This window comes from Anthonomus grandis, unplaced genomic scaffold, assembly GCF_022605725.1.
Source record: "Anthonomus grandis grandis unplaced genomic scaffold, icAntGran1.3 ctg00000301.1, whole genome shotgun sequence".
Taxonomy (NCBI): domain Eukaryota; kingdom Metazoa; phylum Arthropoda; class Insecta; order Coleoptera; family Curculionidae; genus Anthonomus; species Anthonomus grandis.
In genome coordinates this window covers 112,422-138,921 of record NW_026088453.1, presented here as the reverse complement: position 1 = coordinate 138,921, position 26,500 = coordinate 112,422, and the positions used below count along the sequence as shown (strand labels likewise).

Here is a 26,500-nt window from a genome sequence, read left to right as displayed (position 1 = left end):
AACATGTACTTTTTTATATCGAAAATTTTGCATAACTTTTTTGTTATTATAGATAGAGCTTTCATTTAAAAACTGCCAAGTACTCCTCGCAAAGGGGCACCTTGCACATAATTATCAAAATTGAAAAAATTATAGTTTTTGGGAAAAATCGAAATTAGGTTTTTTACGATTAACATGTACATTTTTAGATCGAAAATTTTGCATAACTTTTTTGTTATTAAAGATAGAGCTTTCATTTAAAAACTGTTAAGTACTCCTAGCGAAGGGGCACCTTTCGCGTAATTATCAAAATTGAAAAAATTATAGTTTTTAAGAAAAATCGAAATTTCGGTTTTTTACAATTAACATGTACTTTTTTAGATCGAAAATTTTGCATAACTTTTTTGCTATTAAAGATAGAGCCTTCATTTAAAAACTGTTAAGTACTCCTAGCGAAGAGGCATCTTGCATATAATTATTAAAATTTAAAAAATTATAGTTTTTGAAAAAAATCGAAATTTCGGTTTTTTACAATTAACATGTACTTTTTTATATCGAAAATTTTGCATAACTTTTTTGTTATTAAAGATAGAGCTTTCATTTAAAAACTGCCAAGTACTCCTCGCAAAGGGGCACCTTGCACATAATTATCAAAATTGAAAAAATTATAGTTTTTGGGAAAAATCGAAATTGGTTTTTTTACGATTAACATGTACATTTTTAGATCGAAAATTTTGCATAACTTTTTTGTTATTAAAGATAGAGCTTTCATTTAAAAACTGTTAAGTACTCCTAGCGAAGGGGCACCTTTCGCGTAATTATCAAAATTGAAAAAATTATAGTTTTTAAGAAAAATCGAAATTTCGGTTTTTTACAATTAACATGTACTTTTTTAGATCGAAAATTTTGCATAACTTTTTTGCTATTAAAGATAGAGCCTTCATTTAAAAACTGTTAAGTACTCCTAGCGAAGAGGCATCTTGCATATAATTATTAAAATTTAAAAAATTATAGTTTTTGAAAAAAATCGAAATTTCGGTTTTTTACAATTAACATGTACTTCTTTATATCGAAAATTTTGCATAACTTTTTTTGTTATTAAAGATAGAGCTTTCATTTAAAAACAGTCAAGTACTCCTAGCGAAGGGGCACCTTGCACATAATTATCAAAATTGAAAAAATTATAGTTCTTGAGAAAAATCGAAATTTCGGTTTTTTACAATTAACATGTACTTTTTTAGATCGAAAATTTTGCATAACTTTTTTGTTATTAAAGATAGAGCTTTCATTTAAGAACTGCCAAGTACTCCTCGCAAAGGGGCACCTTGCACATAATTATCAAAATTGAAAAAATTATAGTTTTTGAGAAAAATCGAAATTTCGGTTTTTTACGATTAACATGTACTTTTTTAGATAGAAAATTTTACTCTCACGAGATGTGTTAAAGATAGAGCTTTCATTAAAAAACTGTTAAGTACTCCTAGCGAAGGGGCACCTTTCGCGTAATTATCAAAATTGAAAAAATTATAGTTTTTGAGAAAAATCGAAATTTCGGTTTTTTACGATTAACATGTACTTTTTTAGATAGAAAATTTTGCATAACTTTTTTGTTATTAAAGATAGAGCTTCCATTTAAAAACAGTCAAGTACTCCTCGCAAAGGGGCACCTTGCACATAATTATCAAAATTGAAAAAATTGTAGTCTTTGAAATAAATCGAAATTTCGGTTTTTTAAATTAACATGTACTTTTTTAGATCGAAAATTTTGCATAACTTTTTTGTTATTAAAGATAGAGCTTTCATTTAAAAACTGCCAAGTACTCCTCGCAAAGGGGCACCTTGCACATAATTATCAAAATTGAAAAAATTATAGTTTTTGAGAAAAATCGAAATTTCTGTTTTTTACAATTAACATGTACTTTTTTATATCGAAAATTTTGCATAACTTTTTTGTTATTAAAGATAGAGCTTTCATTTAAAAACTGCCAAGTACTCCTCGCAAAGGGGCACCTTGCACATAATTATCAAAATTGAAAAAATTATAGTTTTTAAGAAAAATCGAAATTTCGGTTTTTTACAATTAACATGTACTTTTTTAGATCGAAAATTTTGCATAACTTTTTTGTTATTAAAGATAGAGCTTTCATTTAAAAACTGTTAAGTACTCCTAGCGAAGGGGCACCTTTCGCGTAATTATCAAAATTGAAAAAATTATAGTTTTTGAGAAAAATCGAAATTTCGGTTTTTTACGATTAACATGTACTTTTTTAGATCGAAAATTTTGCATTCCTTTTTTGTTATTAAAGATAGAGCTTTCATTTAAAAACAGTCAAGTACTCCTAGCGAAGAGGCATCTTGCACATAATTATTAAAATTTAAAAAATTATAGTTTTTGAAAAAAATCGAAATTTCGGTTTTTTACAATTAACATGTACTTTTTTATATCGAAAATTTTGCATAACTTTTTTGTTATTAAAGATAGAGCCTTCATTTAAAAACTGTTAAGTACTCCTAGCGAAGAGGCATCTTGCACATAATTATTAAAATTTAAAAAATTATAGTTTTTGAAAAAAATCGAAATTTCGGTTTTTTACAATTAACATGTACTTTTTTAGATCGAAAATTTTGCATAACTTTTTTGTTATTAAAGATAGAGCTTTCATTTAAAAACTGTTAAGTACTCCTAGCGAAGGGGCACCTTTCGCGTAATTATCAAAATTGAAAAAATTATAGTTTTTGAGAAAAATCGAAATTTCGGTTTTTTACAATTAACATGTACTTTTTTAGATCGAAAATCTTGCATAACTTTTTTGTTATTAAAGATAGACCTTTCATTTAAAAACTGCCAAGTACTCCTTGCAAAGGGGCACCTTGTACGTAATAATCAAAAACTAAAAAAATTGTAGTTTTTGAAAAAAATCTAAATTTCGGTTTTTTACAATTAACATGTACTTTTTTAGATCGAAAATTTTGCATAACTTTTTTGCTATTAAAGATAGAGCCTTCATTTAAAAACTGTTAAGTACTCCTAGCGAAGAGGCATCTTGCACATAATTATTAAAATTTAAAAAATTATAGTTTTTGAAAAAAATCGAAATTTCGGTTTTTTACAATTAACATGTACTTTTTTATATCGAAAATTTTGCATAACTTTTTTGTTATTAAAGATAGAGCTTTCATTTAAAAACAGTCAAGTACTCCTAGCGAAGAGGCACCTTGCACATAATTATCAAAATTGAAAAAATTATAGTTTTTGAGAAAAATCGAAATTTCGGTTTTTTACAATTAACATGTACTTTTTTAGATCGAAAATTTTGCATTACTTTTTTGTTATTAAAGATAGAGCTTTCATTTAAAAACAGTCAAGTACTCCTAGCGAAGGGGCACCTTGCACATAATTATCAAAATTGAAAAAATTGTAGTTTTTGAAAAAAATCTAAATTTCGGTTTTTTACAATTAACATGTACTTTTTTAGATCGAAAATTTTGCATAACTTTTTTGTTATTATGATAGAGCCTTCATTTAAAAACTGTTAAGCACTCCTAGCGAAGAGGCATCTTGCACATAATTATTAAAATTTAAAAAATTATAGTTTTTGAAAAAAATCGAAATTTCGGTTTTTTACAATTAACATGTACTTTTTTATATCGAAAATTTTGCATAACTTTTTTGTTATTAAAGATAGAGCTTTCATTTAAAAACAGTCAAGTACTCCTAGCGAAGGGGCACCTTGCACATAATTATCAAAATTGAAAAAATTATAGTTTTTGAGAAAAATCGAAATTTCGGTTTTTTACAATTAACATGTACTTTTTTAGATCGAAAATTTTGCATTACTTTTTTGTTATTAAAGATAGAGCTTTCATTTAAAAACAGTCAAGTACTCCTAGCGAAGGGGCACCTTGCACATAATTATCAAAATTGAAAAAATTATAGTTTTTGAGAAAAATCGAAATTTCGGTTTTTTACAATTAACATGTACTTTTTTAGATCGAAAATTTTGCATAACTTTTTTGTTATTAAAGATAGAGCTTTCATTTAAAAACAGTCAAGTACTCCTAGCGAAGGGGCACCTTGCACATAATTATCAAAATTGAAAAAATTATAGTTTTTGAGAAAAATCGAAATTTCGGTTTTTTACAATTAACATGTACTTTTTTAGATCGAAAATTTTGCATTACTTTTTTGTTATTAAAGATAGAGCTTTCATTTAAAAACAGTCAAGTACTCCTAGCGAAGGGGCACCTTGCACATAATTATCAAAATTGAAAAAATTATAGTTTTTGAGAAAAATCGAAATTTCGGTTTTTTACAATTAACATGTACTTTTTTATATCGAAAATTTTGCATAACTTTTTTGTTATTAAAGATAGAGCTTTCATTTAAAAACAGTCAAGTACTCCTAGCGAAGGGGCACCTTGCACATAATTATCAAAATTGAAAAAATTATAGTTTTTGAGAAAAATCGAAATTTCGGTTTTTTACGATTAACATGTACTTTTTTAGATAGAAAATTTTGCATAACTTTTTTGTTATTAAAGATAGAGCTTCCATTTAAAAACAGTCAAGTACTCCTCGCAAAGGGGCACCTTGCACATAATTATCAAAATTGAAAAAATTGTAGTCTTTGAAATAAATCGAAATTTCGGTTTTTTACAATTAACATGTACTTTTTTAGATCGAAAATTTTGCATAACTTATTTGTTATTAAAGATAAAGCTTTCATTTAAAAACTGCCAAGTACTCCTGGCAAAGGGGCACTTTGTACGTAATAATCAAAATCTAAAAAATTATAGTTTTTGAAAAAAATCGAAATTTCGGTTTTTTACAAATAACATGTACTTTTTTAGATCGAAAATTTTGCATACCTTTTTTGTTATTAAAGATAAAGCTTTCATTTAAAAACTGCCAAGCACTCCTGGCAAAGGAGCACCTTGCACATAATTATTAAAATTGAAAAAATTATAGTTTTTGAAAAAAATCGAAATTTCGGTTTTTTACAATTAACATGTACTTTTTTAGATCGAAAATGTTGCATAACTTTTTTGTTATTAAAGATAGAGCTTTCATTTAAAAACAGTCAGGTACTCCTAGCGAAGGGGCACCTTGCACATAATTATCAAAATTGAAAAAAATTATAGTTTTTGAGAAAAATTGAAATTTCGGTTTTTTACAAATAACATGTACTTTTTTAGATCGAAAATTTTGCATAACTTTTTTGGTATTAAAGATAGAGCTTTCATTTAAAAACTGTTAAGTACTCCTAGCGAAGGGGCACCTTTCGCGTAATTATCAAAATTGAAAAAATTATAGTTTTTAAGAAAAATCGAAATTTCGGTTTTTTACAATTAACATGTACTTTTTTAGATCGAAAATTTTGCATAACTTTTTTGGTATTAAAGATAGAGCTTTCATTTAAAAACTGCCAAGTACTCCTCGCAAAGGGGCACCTTGTACATAATAATCAAAAACTAAAAAAATTGTAGTTTTTGAAAAAAAATTTAAATTTCGGTTTTTTACAATTAACATGTACTTTTTTAGATCGAAAATTTTGCATAACTTTTTTGCTATTAAAGATAGAGCCTTCATTTAAAAACTGTTAAGTACTCCTAGCGAAGAGGCATCTTGCATATAATTATTAAAATTTAAAAAATTATAGTTTTTGAAAAAAATCGAAATTTCGGTTTTTTACAATTAACATGTACTTCTTTATATCGAAAATTTTGCATAACTTTTTTGTTATTAAAGATAGAGCTTTCATTTAAAAACAGTCAAGTACTCCTAGCGAAGGGGCACCTTGCACATAATTATCAAAATTGAAAAAATTATAGTTCTTGAGAAAAATCGAAATTTCGGTTTTTTACAATTAACATGTACTTTTTTAGATCGAAAATTTTGCATAACTTTTTTGTTATTAAAGATAGAGCTTTCATTTAAAAACTGTTAAGTACTCCTAGCGCAGAGGCATCTTGCACATAATTATTAAAATTTAAAAAATTATAGTTTTTGAAAAAATCGAAATTTCCGTTTTTTACAATTAACATGTACTTTTTTAGATCGAAAATTTTGCATTACTTTTTTGTTATTAAAGATAGAGCTTTCATTTAAAAACAGTCAAGTACTCCTAGCGAAGGGGCACCTTGCACATAATTATTAAAATTGAAAAAATTATAGTTTTTGAGAAAAATCGAAATTTTGGTTTTTTACAATTAACATGTACTTTTTTGGATCGAAAATTTTGCATAACTTTTTTGTTATTAAAGATAGAGCTTTCATTTAAAAACTGCCAAGTACTCCTCGCAAAGGGGCACCTTGCACATAATTATCAAAATTAAAAAAATTATAGTTTTTGAGAAAAATCGAAATATCGGTTTTTTACAATTAACATGTACTTTTTTAGATCGAAAATTTTGCATAACTTTTTTGTTATTAAAGATAGAGCTTTCATTTAAAAACTGTTAAGTACTCCTAGCGAAGGGGCAACTTTCGCGTAGTTATCAAAATTGAAAAAATTATAGTTTTTGAGAAAAATCGAAATTTCGGTTTTTTACAATTAACATGTACTTTTTTAGATCGAAAATTTTGCATAACTTTTTTGGTATTAAAGATAGAGCTTTCATTTAAAAACTGTTAAGTACTCGTAGCGAAGGGGCACCTTTCGCGTAATTATCAAAATTGAAAAAATTATAGTTTTTGAGAAAAATCGAAATTTCGGTTTTTTACGATTAACATGTACTTTTTTAGATCGAAAATTTTGCATTACTTTTTTGTTATTAAAGATAGAGCTTTCATTTAAAAACAGTCAAGTACTCCTAGTGAAGAGGCATCTTGCACATAATTATTAAAATTTAAAAAATTATAGTTTTTGAAAAAAATCGAAATTTCGGTTTTTTACAATTAACATGTACTTTTTTATATCGAAAATTTTGCATAACTTTTTTGTTATTAAAGATAGAGCTTTCATTTAAAAACTGCCAAGTACTCCTCGCAAAGGGGCACCTTGCACATAATTATCAAAATTGAAAAAATTATAGTTTTTAAGAAAAATCGAAATTTCGGTTTTTTACAATTAACATGTACTTTTTTAGATCGAAAATTTTGCATAACTTTTTTGTTATTAAAGATAGAGCTTTCATTTAAAAACTGTTAAGTACTCCTAGCGAAGGGGCACCTTTCGCGTAATTATCAAAATTGAAAAAATTATAGTTTTTGAGAAAAATCGAAATTTCGGTTTTTTACGATTAACATGTACTTTTTTAGATCGAAAATTTTGCATTACTTTTTTGTTATTAAAGATAGACCTTTCATTTAAAAACTGCCAAGTACTCCTCGCAAAGGGGCACCTTGTACGTAATAATCAAAAACTAAAAAAATTGTAGTTTTTGAAAAAAATCTAAATTTCGGTTTTTTACAATTAACATGTACTTTTTTAGATCGAAAATTTTGCATAACTTTTTTGCTATTAAAGATAGAGCCTTCATTTAAAAACTGTTAAGTACTCCTAGCGAAGAGGCATCTTGCACATAATTATTAAAATTTAAAAAATTATAGTTTTTGAAAAAAATCGAAATTTCGGTTTTTTACAATTAACATGTACTTTTTTATATCGAAAATTTTGCATAACTATTTTGTTATTAAAGATAGAGCTTTCATTTAAAAACAGTCAAGTACTCCTAGCGAAGGGGCACCTTGCACATAATTATCAAAATTGAAAAAATTATAGTTTTTGAGAAAAATCGAAATTTCGGTTTTTTACAATTAACATGTACTTTTTTAGATCGAAAATTTTGCATAACTTTTTTGTTATTAAAGATAGAGCTTTCATTTAAGAACTGCCAAGTACTCCTCGCAAAGGGGCACCTTGCACATAATTATCAAAATTGAAAAAATTATAGTTTTTGAGAAAAATCGAAATTTCGGTTTTTTACGATTAACATGTACTTTTTTAGATAGAAAATTTTGCATAACTTTTTTGTTATTAAAGATAGAGCTTCCATTTAAAAACAGTCAAGTACTCCTCGCAAAGGGGCACCTTGCACATAATTATCAAAATTGAAAAAATTGTAGTCTTTGAAATAAATCGAAATTTCGGTTTTTTAAATTAACATGTACTTTTTTAGATCGAAAATTTTGCATAACTTTTTTGTTATTAAAGATAGAGCTTTCATTTAAAAACTGCCAAGTACTCCTCGCAAAGGGGCACCTTGCACATAATTATCAAAATTGAAAAAATTATAGTTTTTGAGAAAAATCGAAATTTCGGTTTTTTACAATTAACATGTACTTTTTTAGATCGAAAATTATGCATAACTTTTTTGTTATTAAAGATAGAGCTTTCATTTAAAAACTGTTAAGTACTCCTAGCGAAGGGGCACCTTTCGCGTAATTATCAAAATTGAAAAAATTATAGTTTTTGAGAAAAATCGAAATTTCGGTTTTTTACGATTAACATGTACTTTTTTAGATCGAAAATTTTGCATTACTTTTTTGTTATTAAAGATAGAGCTTTCATTTAAAAACAGTCAAGTACTCCTAGCGAAGAGGCATCTTGCAAATAATTATTAAAATTTAAAAAATTATAGTTTTTGAAAAAAATCGAAATTTCGGTTTTTTACAATTAACATGTACTTTTTTATATCGAAAATTTTGCATAACTTTTTTGTTATTAAAGATAGAGCTTTCATTTGAAAACTGCCAAGTACTCCTCGCAAAGGGGCACCTTGCACATAATTATCAAAATTGTAAAAATTATAGTTTTTAAGAAAAATCGAAATTTCGGTTTTTTACAATTAACATGTACTTTTTTAGATCGAAAATTTTGCATAACTTTTTTGTTATTAAAGATAGAGCTTTCATTTAAAAACTGTTAAGTACTCCTAGCGAAGGGGCACCTTTCGCGTAATTATCAAAATTGAAAAAATTATAGTTTTTGAGAAAAATCGAAATTTCGGTTTTTTACGATTAACATGTACTTTTTTAGATCGAAAATTTTGCATTACTTTTTTGTTATTAAAGATAGAGCTTTCATTTAAAAACAGTCAAGTACTCCTAGCGAAGAGGCATCTTGCACATAATTATTAAAATTTAAAAAATTATAGTTTTTGAAAAAAATCGAAATTTCGGTTTTTCACAATTAACATGTACTTTTTTATATCGAAAATTTTGCATAACTTTTTTGTTATTAAAGATAGAGCTTTCATTTAAAAACAGTCAAGTACTCCTAGCGAAGGGGCACCTTGCACATAATTATCAAAATTGAAAAAATTATAGTTTTTGAGAAAAATCGAAATTTCGGTTTTTTACAATTAACATGTACTTTTTTAGATCGAAAATTTTGCATAACTTTTTTGTTATTAAAGATAGAGCTTTCATTTAAAAACTGTTAAGTACTCCTAGCGAAGGGGCACCTTTCGCGTAATTATCAAAATTGAAAAAATTATAGTTTTTGAGAAAAATCGAAATTTCGGTTTTTTACAATTAACATGTACTTTTTTAGATCGAAAATTTTGCATAACTTTTTTGCTATTAAAGATAGAGCCTTCATTTAAAAACTGTTAAGTACTCCTAGCGAAGAGGCATCTTGCACATAATTATTAAAATTTAAAAAATTATAGTTTTTGAAAAAAATCGAAATTTCGGTTTTTTACAATTAACATGTACTTTTTTATATCGAAAATTTTGCATAACTTTTTTGTTATTAAAGATAGAGCTTTCATTTAAAAACAGTCAAGTACTCCTAGCGAAGGGGCACCTTGCACATAATTATCAAAATTGAAAAAATTATAGTTTTTGAGAAAAATCGAAATTTCGGTTTTTTACAATTAACATGTACTTTTTTAGATCGAAAATTTTGCATAACTTTTTTGTTATTAAAGATAGAGCTTTCATTTAAAAACTGTTAAGTACTCCTAGCGAAGGGGCACCTTTCGCGTAATTATCAAAATTGAAAAAATTATAGTTTTTGAGAAAAATCGAAATTTCGGTTTTTTACAATTAACATGTACTTTTTTAGATCGAAAATCTTGCATAACTTTTTTGTTATTAAAGATAGACCTTTCATTTAAAAACTGCCAAGTACTCCTTGCAAAGGGGCACCTTGTACGTAATAATCAAAAACTAAAAAAATTGTAGTTTTTGAAAAAAATCTAAATTTCGGTTTTTTACAATTAACATGTACTTTTTTAGATCGAAAATTTTGCATAACTTTTTTGCTATTAAAGATAGAGCCTTCATTTAAAAACTGTTAAGTACTCCTAGCGAAGAGGCATCTTGCACATAATTATTAAAATTTAAAAAATTATAGTTTTTGAAAAAAATCGAAATTTCGGTTTTTTACAATTAACATGTACTTTTTTATATCGAAAATTTTGCATAACTTTTTTGTTATTAAAGATAGAGCTTTCATTTAAAAACAGTCAAGTACTCCTAGCGAAGGGGCACCTTGCACATAATTATCAAAATTGAAAAAATTATAGTTTTTGAGAAAAATCGAAATTTCGGTTTTTTACAATTAACATGTACTTTTTTAGATCGAAAATTTTGCATTACTTTTTTGTTATTAAAGATAGAGCTTTCATTTAAAAACAGTCAAGTACTCCTAGCGAAGGGGCACCTTGCACATAATTATCAAAATTGAAAAAATTATAGTTTTTGAGAAAAATCGAAATTTCGGTTTTTTACAATTAACATGTACTTTTTTAGATCGAAAATTTTGCATAACTTTTTTGTTATTAAAGATAGAGCTTTCATTTAAGAACTGCCAAGTACTCCTCGCAAAGGGGCACCTTGCACATAATTATCAAAATTGAAAAAATTATAGTTTTTGAGAAAAATCGAAATTTCGGTTTTTTACGATTAACATGTACTTTTTTAGATAGAAAATTTTGCATAACTTTTTTGTTATTAAAGATAGAGCTTCCATTTAAAAACAGTCAAGTACTCCTCGCAAAGGGGCACTCTCACGAGATGTGTCAAAATTGAAAAAATTGTAGTCTTTGAAATAAATCGAAATTTCGGTTTTTTACAATTAACATGTACTTTTTTAGATCGAAAATTTTGCATAACTTTTTTGTTATTAAAGATAAAGCTTTCATTTAAAAACTGCCAAGCACTCCTGGCAAAGGGGCACTTTGTACGTAATAATCAAAATCTAAAAAATTATAGTTTTTAAAAAAAATCGAAATTTCGGTTTTTTACAAATAACATGTACTTTTTTAGATCGAAAATTTTGCATACCTTTTTTGTTATTAAAGATAAAGCTTTCATTTAAAAACTGCCAAGCACTCCTGGCAAAGGGGCACTTTGTACGTAATAATCAAAATCTAAAAAATTATAGTTTTTGAAAAAAATCGAAATTTCGGTTTTTTACAATTAACATGTACTTTTTTAGATCGAAAATGTTGCATAACTTTTTTGTTATTAAAGATAGAGCTTTCATTTAAAAACAGTCAGGTACTCCTAGCGAAGGGGCACCTTGCACATAATTATCAAAATTGAAAAAAATTATAGTTTTTGAGAAAAATCGAAATTTCGGTTTTTTACAATTAACATGTACTTTTTTAGATCGAAAATTTTGAAGGCTCATATCTCGGCTTCTATACGAATTATCATGAAAATTCCAATGGTTTTGTCTTAGTTTCGTCCTTCTGAATCCAACGAGACCATCCGCAAGATCGTAGCTTCTACGAGAGCCGAGATATGGCATTTTTGTAGCCCATTTTTGGCGTCAAAAACGGACGTCGAAAACGACTTTTTCAGGATTTTCAAAGTGCTCTCATTCCCTTAGTTCTGCTCGGATCCTGTTATAACCCGGTGTTTTCGTAATCTAGGTGATCAGAATAAGACGCTGGTATACTTAGTTTGACTTTGAAAAAAAATCAATTTTTGGTGAAAAAATTTGATACGGGGGGGGTATACCCGAAAAATTAAAAAACTCAAACTTTGAAGGTCGATATCTCGGCTTCTATGGGAGCTATCGTGAAAATTCCAACGGTTTTGTCTTATTTTCGTCCTTCTGAATCCAACGAGACCATCCGCAAGATCGTAGCTTCTACGAGAGCCGAGATATGGCATTTTTGTAGCCCATTTTTGGCCTCAAAAACGGACGTCGAAAACGACTTTTTCAGGATTTTCAAAGTGCTCTCATTCCCTTAGTTCTGCTCGGATCCTGTTATAACCCGGTGTTTTCGTAATCTAGGTGATCAGAATAAGACGCTGGTATACTTAGTTTGACTTTGAAAAAAATCAATTTTTGGTGAAAAAATTCGATACGGGGGGGGTATACCAGAAAAATGAAAAAACCCAAACTTTGAAGGCTCATATCTCGGCTTCTATATGAGCTATCGTGAAAATTCCAACGGTTTTGTCTTAGTTTCGTCCTTTTGAATCCAACGAGACCACCCGCAAGGTCGTAGCTTCTACGAGAGCCGAGATATGGCATTTTTTGTAGCCCATTTTTGGCCTCAAAAACGGACGTCGAAACTCTCACGAGATGTGTTCAAAGTGCTCTCATTCCCTTAGTTCTGCTCGGATCCTGTTATAACCCGGTGTTTTCGTAATCTAGGTGATCAGAATAAGACGCTGGTATACTTAGTTTGACTTTGAAAAAAATCAATTTTTGGTGAAAAAATTCGATACGGGGGGGTATACCCGAAAAATGAAGAAACCCAAACTTTGAAGGCTCATATCTCGGCTTGTATATGAGCTATCGGGAAAATTCCAACGGTTTTGTCTTAGTTTCTTCCTTCTGAATCCAACGAGACCATCCGCAAGGTCGTAGCTTCTACGAGAGCCGAGATATGGCATTTTTGTAGCCCATTTTTGGCTTTAAAAACGGACGTCGAAAACGACTTTTTCAGAATTTTCAAAGTGCTCTCATTCCCTTAGTTCTGCTCGGATCCTGTTATAACCCGGTGTTTTCGTAATCTAGGTGATCAGAATAAGACGCTGGTATACTTAGTTTGATTTCGAAAAAATCAATTTTTGGTGAAAAAATTCGATACGGGGGGGTATACCCGAAAAATGAAAAAACTCAAACTTTGAAGGTCGATATCTCGGCTTCTATGGGAGCTATCGTGAAAATTCCAACGGTTTTGTCTTAGTTTCGTCCTTCTGAATCCAACGAGACCATCCGCAAGGTCGTAGCTTTTACGAGAGCTGAGATATGGCATTTTTGTAGCCCATTTTTGGCCTCAAAAACGGACGTCGAAAACGACTTTTTCAGGATTTTCAAAGTGCTCTCATTCCCTTAGTTCTGCTCGGATCCTGTTATAACCCGGCGTTTTCGTAATCTAGGTGATCAGAATAAGACGCTGGTATACTTAGTTTGACTTTGAAAAAAATCAATTTTTGGTGAAAAAATTCGATACGGGGGGGTATACCCGAAAAATGAAGAAACCCAAACTTTGAAGGCTCATATCTCGGCTTGTATATGAGCTATCGGGAAAATTCCAACGGTTTTGTCTTAGTTTCTTCCTTCTGAATCCAACGAGACCATCCGCAAGGTCGTAGCTTCTACGAGAGCCGAGATATGGCATTTTTGTAGCCCATTTTTGGCCTCAAAAACGGACGTCGAAAACGACTTTTTCAGGATTTTCAAAGTGCTCTCATTCCCTTAGTTCTGCTCGGATCCTGTTATAACCCGGTGTTTTCGTAATCTAGGTGATCAGAATAAGACGCTGGTATACTTAGTTTGATTTCGAAAAAATCAATTTTTGGTGAAAAAATTCGATACGGGGGGGTATACCCGAAAAATGAAAAAACTCAAACTTTGAAGGTCGATATCTCGGCTTCTATGGGAGCTATCGTGAAAATTCCAACGGTTTTGTCTTAGTTTCGTCCTTCTGAATCCAACGAGACCATCCGCAAGGTCGTAGCTTCTACGAGAGCCGAGATATGGCATTTTTGTAGCCCATTTTTGGCCTCAAAATCGGACATCGAAAACGACTTTTTCAGTATTTTCAAAGTGCTCTCATTCCCTTAGTTCTGCTCGGATCCTGTTATAACCCGGTGTTTTCGTAATCTAGGTGATCAGAATAAGACGCTGGTATACTTAGTTTGACTTTGAAAAAAATCAATTTTTGGTGAAAAAATTCGATACGGGGGGGTATACCCGAAAAATGAAAAAACCCAAATTTTGAAGGCTCATATCTCGGCTCCTATATGAGCTATCGTGAAAATTCCAACGGTTTTGTCTTAGTTTGGTCCTTCTGAATGCAACGAGACCATCCGCAAGGTCGTAGCTTCTACGAGAGCCGAGATATGGCATTTTTGTAGCCCATTTTTGGCCTCAAAAACGGACGTCGAAAACGACTTTTTCAGGATTTTCAAAGTGCTCTCATTCCCTTAGTTCTGCTCGGATCCTGTTATAACCCGGTGTTTTCGTAATCTAGGTGATCAGAATAAGACGCTGGTATACTTAGTTTGACTTTGAAAAAAATCAATTTTTGGTGAAAAAATTCGATACGGGGGGGTATACCCGAAAAATGAAAAAACCCAAACTTTGAAGGCTCATATCTCGGCTTGTATATGAGCTATCGGGAAAATTCCAACGGTTTTGTCTTAGTTTCGTCCTTCTGAATCCAACGAGACCATCCGCAAGGTCGTAGCTTCTACGAGAGCCGAGATATGGCATTTTTGTAGCCTATTTTTGGCCTCAAAAACGGACGTCGAAAACGACTTTTTCAGGATTTTCAAAGTGCTCTCATTCCCTTAGTTCTGCTTGAATCCTGTTATAACCCGGTGTTTTCGTAATCTAGGTGATCAGAATAAGACGCTGGTATACTTAGTTTGATTTCGAAAAAATCAATTTTTGGTGAAAAAATTCGATACGGGGGGGTATACCCGAAAAATGAAAAAACCCAAACTTTGAAGGCTCCTTAGTTCTGCTCGGATCCTGTTATAACCCGGTGTTTTCGTAATCTAGGTGATCAGAATAAGACGCTGGTATACTTAGTTTGATTTCGAAAAAATCAATTTTTGGTGAAAAAATTCGATACGGGGGGGTATACCCGAAAAATGAAAAAACCCAAACTTTGAAGGCTCATATCTCGGCTTCTATATGAGCTATCGTGAAAATTCCAACGGTTTTGTCTTAGTTTCGTCCTTCTGAATCCAACGAGACCATCCGCAAGGTCGTAGCTTCTACGAGAGCCGAGATATGGCATTTTTGTAGCCCATTTTTGGCCTCAAAAACGGACGTCGAAAACGACTTTTTCAGGATTTTCAAAGTGCTCTCATTCCCTTAGTTCTGCTCGGATCCTGTTATAACCCGGTGTTTTCGTAATCTAGGTGATCAGAATAAGACGCTGGTATACTTAGTTTGACTTTGAAAAAAATCAATTTTTGGTGAAAAAATTCGATACGGGGGGGTATACCGGAAAAATGAAGAAACCCAAACTTTGAAGGCTCATATCTCGTCTTCTATATGAATTATCATGAAAATTCCAACGGTTTTGTCTTAGTTTCGTCCTTCTGAATCCAACGAGACCATCCGCAAGATCGTAGCTTCTACGAGAGCCGAGATATGGCATTTTTGTAGCCCATTTTTGGCCTCAAAAACGGACGTCGAAAACGACTTTTTCAGGATTTTCAAAGTGCTCTCATTCCCTTAGTTCTGCTCGGATCCTGTTATAACCCGGTGTTTTCGTAATCTAGGTGATCAGAATAAGACGCTGGTATACTTAGTTTGATTTCGAAAAAATCAATTTTTGGTGAAAAAATTCGATACGGGGGGGTATACCCGAAAAATGAAAAAACCCAAATTTTGAAGGCTCATATCTCGGCTCCTATATGAGCTATCGTGAAAATTCCAACGGTTTTGTCTTAGTTTGGTCCTTTTGAATGCAACGAGACCATCCGCAAGGTCGTAGCTTCTACGAGAGCCGAGATATGGCATTTTTGTAGCCCATTTTTGGCCTCAAAATCGGACGTCGAAAACGACTTTTTCAGTATTTTCAAAGTGCTCTCATTCCCTTAGTTCTGCTCGGATCCTGTTATAACCCGGTGTTTTCGTAATCTAGGTGATCAGAATAATCCGCTGTTATAGTTAGTTGGAATTCGAATAAAAAAAAATTATGAAAAAATTTGAAAGAGGGGGGGGGTATATAATTTCTTACTGATAAACAGTGTGGGGCGGGTGGGGGATATGGGTTGACTCACTCGTTCACATGTGAGCATATCTTTTATTCTCCAGCTCTCTCTGCAACGACCAGGACTAACTTCTCTTTCTAAAAATGACCGAAACAGTGGTGGGGGACGTATGTGCAGACATGTAGCACACTTTGTCATGGATCGCCTCCTTTATGGGCCCAGTATTCGGTCGGACCTGATACCTCAGTGGACGGTAGTGGTCGCTTTCTTTACCTACTTGATCAAGGACAATGTAGAGAGCAAACAGGTGGTTTTAATAGAAAACCTATTGGAGATGATTTTGGATGTCCAGCTGGACCAGAGCTGCTGGGTGCGGAAGGTCGGGGTATGCCCCGGAGAATTTGAATAAGGAGCTCGTGGTGCGGTACTGCAATCAGATACTGGGCATTTTAATGGACTGTTTGGATTATAACAATTTGGGGTAAGTTTCTTAACTTAAAAATTTTGAAAATTAAAAAAAAATATCAAACCACAAACAAAATATATAATGTAGCGAAACGACCTCTAAATTTGCTATAGTTCGTTCTATTAGAATATCGGGCGTCTTAAATTTTTTATTTATTTGTGGAAATGTGTGACATTCTTTAAACCCTACATTTCTGCTCGGAGTATTCGTATGATTATTACTTCGTTTATCACCATTTAATAAAGAAGTATGGCGCTTTTGACTCTGTGGTTCCGTTAAAAGGTTTTAATCCGGGTCAGTGCTTTTATTATTAATAGGTAAGGTTACAACTGTCCTGTTTCTTGGCTAGCAATTTATGTTATCTATTTTGTTATTAAAAGGTGTTAAAACTAAGCCCATAACTGAGGTGAATTAACTGAGATTTCCCGACATAAGTGGTTTCTTTGACATACGAACCCTCGGGACTAAAAATCCCATTACAATAAAAGTCCAAAAAAAACATTTATTGTTATAAGTTGCCCAAATGATGGGCAGAATGGCAGGTTTGGCAAATCAATAACTTCTTCCGAGTATTTGACACCGTTGAAAAAGAAGAAGAAGAAGAGAAGTAGCAGTAACGAGTGTGAGAGGGAAACGAGGTAGGAAAATGGACAGACAACCCTCTGGTTTCCTCCACTCCTGTGGGCGTCTCATTGTCTATCCCTTTCCCTCCCTCATTTCTCTCGCACTTTGGCTACATTCTACTTCTCTTCTCCTTCTTCCTCTTTTTTAAATGCCTGGACAAAATTATTGATTTTTTACAAGCAGTTGAACCCAAAGTTTCTTCTGCTTCTTCTTTTTCTTCTTCTTCTTCTCTCTCTTTTTCTTTAAAAACCTCAAATACCTGGATTCCGTTTACATATACTTACTTTGAATAAATCTCTACCATGAGAATTACAAATAAAACATCTAATTTTGGCAGTGACAATTTATTAATTGATTGATTTTATTGACCGGCAAGCTTTCCTGTGATTATCACAGACTTTGTTTCTGGTGATCAAATCTCGATATGGATTTTAATGAGTTTTTAGTCCACATTATCAATATTGTCCATTTTCTAAGTCAATTCAGTAAAAATTCCAGGATTTATTTCTTAATAAATAAATAGGACCCGAAGAAATAACTCGACAACGAGCTACTCAACTGTAGGTTCCTTGAAAGGTTCTACTCTTAATATAATCATTTACAAAATGATCGACCTATTCTTCCTTATCTAGGAACGAAAGCGAGCTGATCCTGGAGTCCCTGCAATCCTTCTCGAAACTCCTGAACAGTTTGCCAGGGTACAAATTCAGTTCCTTTCAAGTTACCGGAGCAGTGAGGATCAAGTTGCTATTCAGTCAAGAGGATCCACGTCTAAGGAGATCCTCGATCCAGTTATTAGGAGATCTGGCAACATCCTTTGGCCAGGAGACCAATTTGGAGGCATTCAAGGATCGAGTGAGATCCAAGGGAACCTCATCACTTTACTCTTGCATCTATGCGCTCCAGACGTGTATATTGTCAAGGTATGACTTTTTTGGATCATTTTACTCACTTAACTCATGCATGGACCCCATTTAGGCCTGTAAAAGTACAATGCAGAAGGTTGGCCCTTATCTGGATTTTCCGGAGGTATACCGCATGATCCAGGAGTGTTTGGGCGATGACACCGACTTGATGTTCACGGATTTTATTGGGGAGTTAATTAAACGCATGGTAAGTAAATGGCAGCACCTTAAATGTAATATTCATGCAGTTCGTCTGTGATATATTTTGAATTTAACTAGGGATTTATGGAATCAAAGATATCAAGATTATTTGGGGGTCAAATCGAGGACGAGTTGGTTTAAAGGTGGCGTCTAAGGGCCAATCCCGCCCTTGTCATCGGTTTGTTCTACGCCGAACTACTACCCGAGAATAAACCGAAAGTTTCACTGGAAACTGTCTGTGATAAACTGAACAGACTGATGCAAGACGAGTCAGAAGAAGTTAGGATTAAGGCAAGTCAAGCTATATCGTGTTTGTTTTTATAATTATTGTAGAACGGAATGTGCTAGGGGGATAGTACGATTAAGTCTTTTAAATCAGTTTTTAGTAAGAAAATTTAAAAAAAGTCAACAGGGGTCAAAACTGACTTGTGGGTGGACTTTGTAGCTTATAAGTTTATCTCTGTCGCACTCATTGTAAAAAAAAACTTGAAACGTGGAAAAACTGAAATTTCACAAAGTTTATTAGTTTTAAAATTTTGCATAACTTTTTTGTTATTAAAGATAGAGCTTTCATTTAAAAACTGTCAAGTACTCCATGCAAAGGGGCACCTTGCACATAAATATCAAAATTGAAAAAAATATAGTTTTTGAGAAAAATCGAAATTTATGTTTTTTACGATTAACATGTACTTTTTTAGATCGAAAATTTTGCATAACTTTTTTGTTATTAAAGATAGAGCTTTCATTTAAAAACTGCCAAGTACTCCTCGCAAAGGGGCACCTTGCACATAATTATCAAAATTGAAAAAATTATAGTTTTTGAGAAAAATCGAAATTTAGGTTTTTTACGATTAACATGTACTTTTTTAGATCGAAAATTTTGCATAACTTTTTTGTTATTAAAGATAGAGCTTTCATTTAAAAACTGCCAGGTACTCCTCGCAAAGGGGCACCTTGCACATAATTATCAAAATTAAAAAAATTATAGTTTTTGACAAAAATCGAAATTTCGGTTTTTTACAATTAACATGTACTTTTTTAGATCGAAAATTTTGCATTACTTTTTTGTTATTAAAGATAGAGCTTTCATTTAAAAACAGTCAAGTACTCCTAGCGAAGGGGCACCTTGCACATAATTATTAAAATTGAAAAAATTATAGTTTTTGAGAAAAATCGAAATTTTGGTTTTTTACAATTAACATGTACTTTTTTGGATCGAAAATTTTGCATAACTTTTTTGTTATTAAAGATAGAGCTTTCATTTAAAAACTGACAAGTACTCCTCGCAAAGGGGCACCTTGCACATAATTATCAAAATTAAAAAAATTATAGTTTTTGAGAAAAATCGAAATATCGGTTTTTTACAATTAACATGTACTTTTTTAGATCGAAAATTTTGCATAACTTTTTTGTTATTAAAGATAGAGCTTTCATTTAAAAACTGTTAAGTACTCCTAGCGAAGGGGCACCTTTCGCGTAATTATCAAAATTGAAAAAATTATAGTTTTTGAGAAAAATCGAAATTTCGGTTTTTTACAATTAACATGTACTTTTTTAGATCGAAAATTTTGCATAACTTTTTTGTTATTAAAGATAGAGCTTTCATTTAAAAACTGCCAAGTACTCCTCGCAAAGGGGCACCTTGCACATAGTTATCAAAATTAAAAAAATTATAGTTTTTAAGAAAAATCGAAATTTCGGTTTTTTACAATTAACATGTACTTTTTTAGATCGAAAATTTTGCATAACTTTTTTGTTATTAAAGATAGAGCTTTCATTTAAAAACTGTTAAGTACTCCTAGCGAAGGGGCACCTTTCGCGTAATTATCAAAATTGAAAAAATTATAGTTTTTGAGAAAAATCGAAATTTCGGTTTTTTACGATTAACATGTACTTTTTTAGATCGAAAATTTTGCATTACTTTTTTGTTATTAAAGATAGAGCTTTCATTTAAAAACAGTCAAGTACTCCTAGCGAAGAGGCATCTTGCACATAATTATTAAAATTTAAAAAATTATAGTTTTTGAAAAAAATCGAAATTTCGGTTTTTTACAATTAACATGTACTTTTTTATATCGAAAATTTTGCATAACTTTTTTGTTATTAAAGATAGAGCTTTCATTTAAAAACAGTCAAGTACTCCTTGCGAAGGGGCACCTTGCACATAATTATCAAAATTGAAAAAATTATAGTTTTTGAGAAAAATTGAAATTTCGGTTTTTTACAATTAACATGTACTTTTTTAGATCGAAAATTTTGCATAACTTTTTTGTTATTAAAGATAGAGCTTTCATTTAAAAACTGTTAAGTACTCCTAGCGAAGGGGCACCTTTCGCGTAATTATCAAAATTGAAAAAATTATAGTTTTTGAGAAAAATCGAAATTTCGGTTTTTTACAATTAACATGTACTTTTTTAGATCGAAAATTTTGCATAACTTTTTTGCTATTAAAGATAGAGCCTTCATTTAAAAACTGTTAAGTACTCCTAGCGAAGAGGCATCTTGCACATAATTATCAAAATTGAAAAAAATTATAGTTTTTGAGAAAAATTGAAATTTCGGTTTTTTACAAATAACATGTACTTTTTTAGATCGAAAATTTTGCATAACTTTTTTGGTATTAAAGATAGAGCTTTCATTTAAAAACTGTTAAGTACTCCTAGCGAAGGGGCACCTTTCGCGTAATTATCAAAATTGAAAAAATTATAGTTTTTAAGAAAAATCGAAATTTCGGTTTTTTACAATTAACATGTACTTTTTTAGATCGAAAATTTTGCATAACTTTTTTGGTATTAAAGATAGAGCTTTCATTTAAAAACTGCCAAGTACTCCTCGCAAAGGGGCACCTTGTACGTAATAATCAAAAACTAAAAAAATTGTAGTTTTTGAAAAAAAATTTAAATTTCGGTTTTTTACAATTAACATGTACTTTCTTAGATCGAAAATTTTGCATAACTTTTTTGCTATTAAAGATAGAGCCTTCATTTAAAAACTGTTAAGTACTCCTAGCGAAGAGGCATCTTGCATATAATTATTAAAATTTAAAAAATTATAGTTTTTGAAAAAAATCGAAATTTCGGTTTTTTACAATTAACATGTACTTTTTTATATCGAAAATTTTGCATAACTTTTTTGTTATTAAAGATAGAGCTTTCATTTAAAAACAGTCAAGTACTCCTAGCGAAGGGGCACCTTGCACATAATTATCAAAATTGAAAAAATTATAGTTCTTGAGAAAAATCGAAATTTCGGTTTTTTACAATTAACATGTACTTTTTTAGATCGAAAATTTTGCATAACTTTTTTGTTATTAAAGATAGAGCTTTCATTTAAAAACTGTTAAGTACTCCTAGCGCAGAGGCATCTTGCACATAATTATTAAAATTTAAAAAATTATAGTTTTTGAAAAAAATCGAAATTTCCGTTTTTTACAATTAACATGTACTTTTTTAGATCGAAAATTTTGCATTACTTTTTTGTTATTAAAGATAGAGCTTTCATTTAAAAACAGTCAAGTACTCCTAGCGAAGGGGCACCTTGCACATAATTATTAAAATTGAAAAAATTATAGTTTTTGAGAAAAATCGAAATTTTGGTTTTTTACAATTAACATGTACTTTTTTGGATCGAAAATTTTGCATAACTTTTTTGTTATTAAAGATAGAGCTTTCATTTAAAAACAGTCAAGTACTCCTAGCGAAGGGGCACCTTGCACATAATTATCAAAATTGAAAAAATTATAGTTCTTGAGAAAAATCGAAATTTCGGTTTTTTACAATTAACATGTACTTTTTTAGATCGAAAATTTTGCATAACTTTTTTGTTATTAAAGATAGAGCTTTCATTTAAAAACTGTTAAGTACTCCTAGCGCAGAGGCATCTTGCACATAATTATTAAAATTTAAAAAATTATAGTTTTTGAAAAAAATCGAAATTTCCGTTTTTTACAATTAACATGTACTTTTTTAGATCGAAAATTTTGCATAACTTTTTTGTTATTAAAGATAGAGCTTTCATTTAAAAACTGCCAAGTACTCCTCGCAAAGGGGCACCTTGCACATAGTTATCAAAATTAAAAAAATTATAGTTTTTAAGAAAAATCGAAATTTCGGTTTTTTACAATTAACATGTACTTTTTTAGATCGAAAATTTTGCATAACTTTTTTGTTATTAAAGATAGAGCTTTCATTTAAAAACTGTTAAGTACTCCTAGCGAAGGGGCACCTTTCGCGTAATTATCAAAATTGAAAAAATTATAGTTTTTGAGAAAAATCGAAATTTCGGTTTTTTACGATTAACATGTACTTTTTTAGATCGAAAATTTTGCATTACTTTTTTGTTATTAAAGATAGAGCTTTCATTTAAAAACAGTCAAGTACTCCTAGCGAAGAGGCATCTTGCACATAATTATTAAAATTTAAAAAATTATAGTTTTTGAAAAAAATCGAAATTTCGGTTTTTTACAATTAACATGTACTTTTTTAGATCGAAAATTTTGCATAACTTTTTTGCTATTAAAGATAGAGCCTTCATTTAAAAACTGTTAAGTACTCCTAGCGAAGAGGCATTTTGCACATAATTATCAAAATTGAAAAAAATTATAGTTTTTGAGAAAAATTGAAATTTCGGTTTTTTACAAATAACATGTACTTTTTTAGATCGAAAATTTTGCATAACTTTTTTGGTATTAAAGATAGAGCTTTCATTTAAAAACTGTTAAGTACTCCTAGCGAAGGGGCACCTTTCGCGTAATTATCAAAATTGAAAAAATTATAGTTTTTAAGAAAAATCGAAATTTCGGTTTTTTACAATTAACATGTACTTTTTTAGATCGAAAATTTTGCATAACTTTTTTGGTATTAAAGATAGAGCTTTCATTTAAAAACTGCCAAGTACTCCTCGCAAAGGGGCACCTTGTACGTAATAATCAAAAACTAAAAAAATTGTAGTTTTTGAAAAAAAATTTAAATTTCGGTTTTTTACAATTAACATGTACTTTTTTAGATCGAAAATTTTGCATAACTTTTTTGCTATTAAAGATAGAGCTTTCATTTAAAAACAGTTAAGTACTCCTAGCGAAGGGGCACCTTGCACATAATTATCAAAATTGAAAAAATTATAGTTCTTGAGAAAAATCGAAATTTCGGTTTTTTACAATTAACATGTACTTTTTTAGATCGAAAATTTTGCATAACTTTTTTGTTATTAAAGATAGAGCTTTCATTTAAAAACTGTTAAGTACTCCTAGCGCAGAGGCATCTTGCACATAATTATTAAAATTTAAAAAATTATAGTTTTTGAAAAAAATCGAAATTTCCGTTTTTTACAATTAACATGTACTTTTTTAGATCGAAAATTTTGCATTACTTTTTTGTTATTAAAGATAGAGCTTTCATTTAAAAACAGTCAAGTACTCCTAGCGAAGGGGCACCTTGCACATAATTATTAAAATTGAAAAAATTATAGTTTTTGAGAAAAATCGAAATTTTGGTTTTTTACAATTAACATGTACTTTTTTGGATCGAAAATTTTGCATAACTTTTTTGTTATTAAAGATAGAGCTTTCATTTAAAAACTGCCAAGTATTCCTCGCAAAGGGGCACCTTGCACATAATTATCAAAATTAAAAAAATTATAGTTTTTGAGAAAAATCGAAATATCGGTTTTTTACAATTAACATGTACTTTTTTAGATCGAAAATTTTGCATAACTTTTTTGGTATTAAAGATAGAGCTTTCATTTAAAAACTGTTAAGTACTCGTAGCGAAGGGGCACCTTTCGCGTAATTATCAAAATTGAAAAAGTTATAGTTTTTGAGAAAAATCGAAATTTCGGTTTTTTACGATTAACATGTACTTTTTTAGATCGAAAATTTTGCATTACTTTTTTGTTATTAAAGATAGAGCTTTCATTTAAAAACAGTCAAGTACTCCTAGCGAAGAGGCATCTTGCACATAATTATTAAAATTTAAAAAATTATAGTTTTTGAAAAAAATCGAAATTTCGGTTTTTTACAATTAACATGTACTTTTTTATATCGAAAATTTTGCATAACTTTTTTGTTATTAAAGATAGAGCTTTCATTTAAAAACTGTTAAGTACTCGTAGCGAAGGGGCACCTTTCGCGTAATTATCAAAATTGAAAAAGTTATAGTTTTTGAGAAAAATCGAAATTTCGGTTTTTTACGATTAACATGTACTTTTTTAGATCGAAAATTTTGCATTACTTTTTTGTTATTAAAGATAGAGCTTTCATTTAAAAACAGTCAAGTACTCCTAGCGAAGAGGCATCTTGCACATAATTATTAAAATTTAAAAAATTATAGTTTTTGAAAAAAATCGAAATTTCGGTTTTTTACAATTAACATGTACTTTTTTATATCGAAAATTTTGCATAACTTTTTTGTTATTAAAGATAGAGCTTTCATTTAAAAACTGCCAAGTACTCCTCGCAAAGGGGCACCTTGCACATAATTATCAAAATTGAAAACATTATAGTTTTTAAGAAAAATCGAAATTTCGGTTTTTTACAATTAACATGTACTTTTTTAGATCGAAAATTTTGCATAACTTTTTTGTTATTAAAGATAGAGCTTTCATTTAAAAACTGTTAAGTACTCCTAGCGAAGGGGCACCTTTCGCGTAATTATCAAAATTGAAAAAATTATAGTTTTTGAGAAAAATCGAAATTTCGGTTTTTTACGATTAACATGTACTTTTTTAGATCGAAAATTTTGCATTACTTTTTTGTTATTAAAGATAGACCTTTCATTTAAAAACTGCCAAGTACTCCTCGCAAAGGGGCACCTTGTACGTAATAATCAAAAACTAAAAAAATTGTAGTTTTTGAAAAAAATCTAAATTTCGGTTTTTTACAATTAACATGTACTTTTTTAGATCGAAAATTTTGCATAACTTTTTTGCTATTAAAGATAGAGCCTTCATTTAAAAACTGTTAAGTACTCCTAGCGAAGAGGCATCTTGCACATAATTATTAAAATTTAAAAAATTATAGTTTTTGAAAAAAATCGAAATTTCGGTTTTTTACAATTAACATGTACTTTTTTATATCGAAAATTTTGCATAACTTTTTTGTTATTAAAGATAGAGCTTTCATTTAAAAACAGTCAAGTACTCCTAGCGAAGGGGCACCTTGCACATAATTATCAAAATTGAAAAAATTATAGTTTTTGAGAAAAATCGAAATTTCGGTTTTTTACAATTAACATGTACTTTTTTATATCGAAAATTTTGCATAACTTTTTTGTTATTAAAGATAGAGCTTTCATTTAAAAACAGTCAAGTACTCCTAGCGAAGGGGCACCTTGCACATAATTATCAAAATTGAAAAAATTATAGTTTTTGAGAAAAATCGAAATTTCGGTTTTTTACGATTAACATGTACTTTTTTAGATAGAAAATTTTGCATAACTTTTTTGTTATTAAAGATAGAGCTTTCATTAAAAAACTGTTAAGTACTCCTAGCGAAGGGGCACCTTTCGCGTAATTATCAAAATTGAAAAAATTATAGTTTTTGAGAAAAATCGAAATTTCGGTTTTTTACGATTAACATGTACTTTTTTAGATAGAAAATTTTGCATAACTTTTTTGTTATTAAAGATAGAGCTTCCATTTAAAAACAGTCAAGTACTCCTCGCAAAGGGGCACCTTGCACATAATTATCAAAATTGAAAAAATTGTAGTCTTTGAAATAAATCGAAATTTCGGTTTTTTACAATTAACATGTACTTTTTTAGATCGAAAATTTTGCATTACTTTTTTGTTATTAAAGATAGAGCTTTCATTTAAAAACAGTCAAGTACTCCTAGCGAAGAGGCATCTTGCACATAATTATTAAAATTTAAAAAATTATAGTTTTTGAAAAAAATCGAAATTTCGGTTTTTTACAATTAACATGTACTTTTTTAGATCGAAAATTTTGCATTACTTTTTTGTTATTAAAGATAGAGCTTTCATTTAAAAACAGTCAAGTACTCCTAGCGAAGAGGCATCTTGCACATAATTATTAAAATTTAAAAAATTATAGTTTTTGAAAAAAATCGAAATTTCGGTTTTTTACAATTAACATGTACTTTTTTATATCGAAAATTTTGCATAACTTTTTTGTTATTAAAGATAGAGCTTTCATTTAAAAACTGCCAAGTACTCCTCGCAAAGGGGCACCTTGCACATAATTATCAAAATTGAAAAAATTATAGTTTTTAAGAAAAATCG

The 26,500-nt window shown here is 29.9% G+C and overlaps 2 protein-coding genes across 2 annotated transcripts in view; both read left to right on the top strand.

Annotated features, from left to right (window-relative positions):
* Positions 1-26,500, top strand: part of LOC126749551 (uncharacterized) — a 145,610-nt gene that overhangs the window by 87,642 nt on the left and 31,468 nt on the right. The window lies entirely within an intron of this gene.
* LOC126749556 (uncharacterized) lies at positions 16,153-18,842 on the top strand. The gene is made up of 4 exons (XM_050459274.1): positions 16,153-16,550; positions 17,792-18,082; positions 18,138-18,272; positions 18,344-18,842. Exons 1-3 carry the CDS (start codon positions 16,414-16,416, stop codon positions 18,199-18,201), a joined length of 492 nt encoding a protein of 163 aa, XP_050315231.1. The 5' UTR covers positions 16,153-16,413; the 3' UTR covers positions 18,202-18,272; positions 18,344-18,842.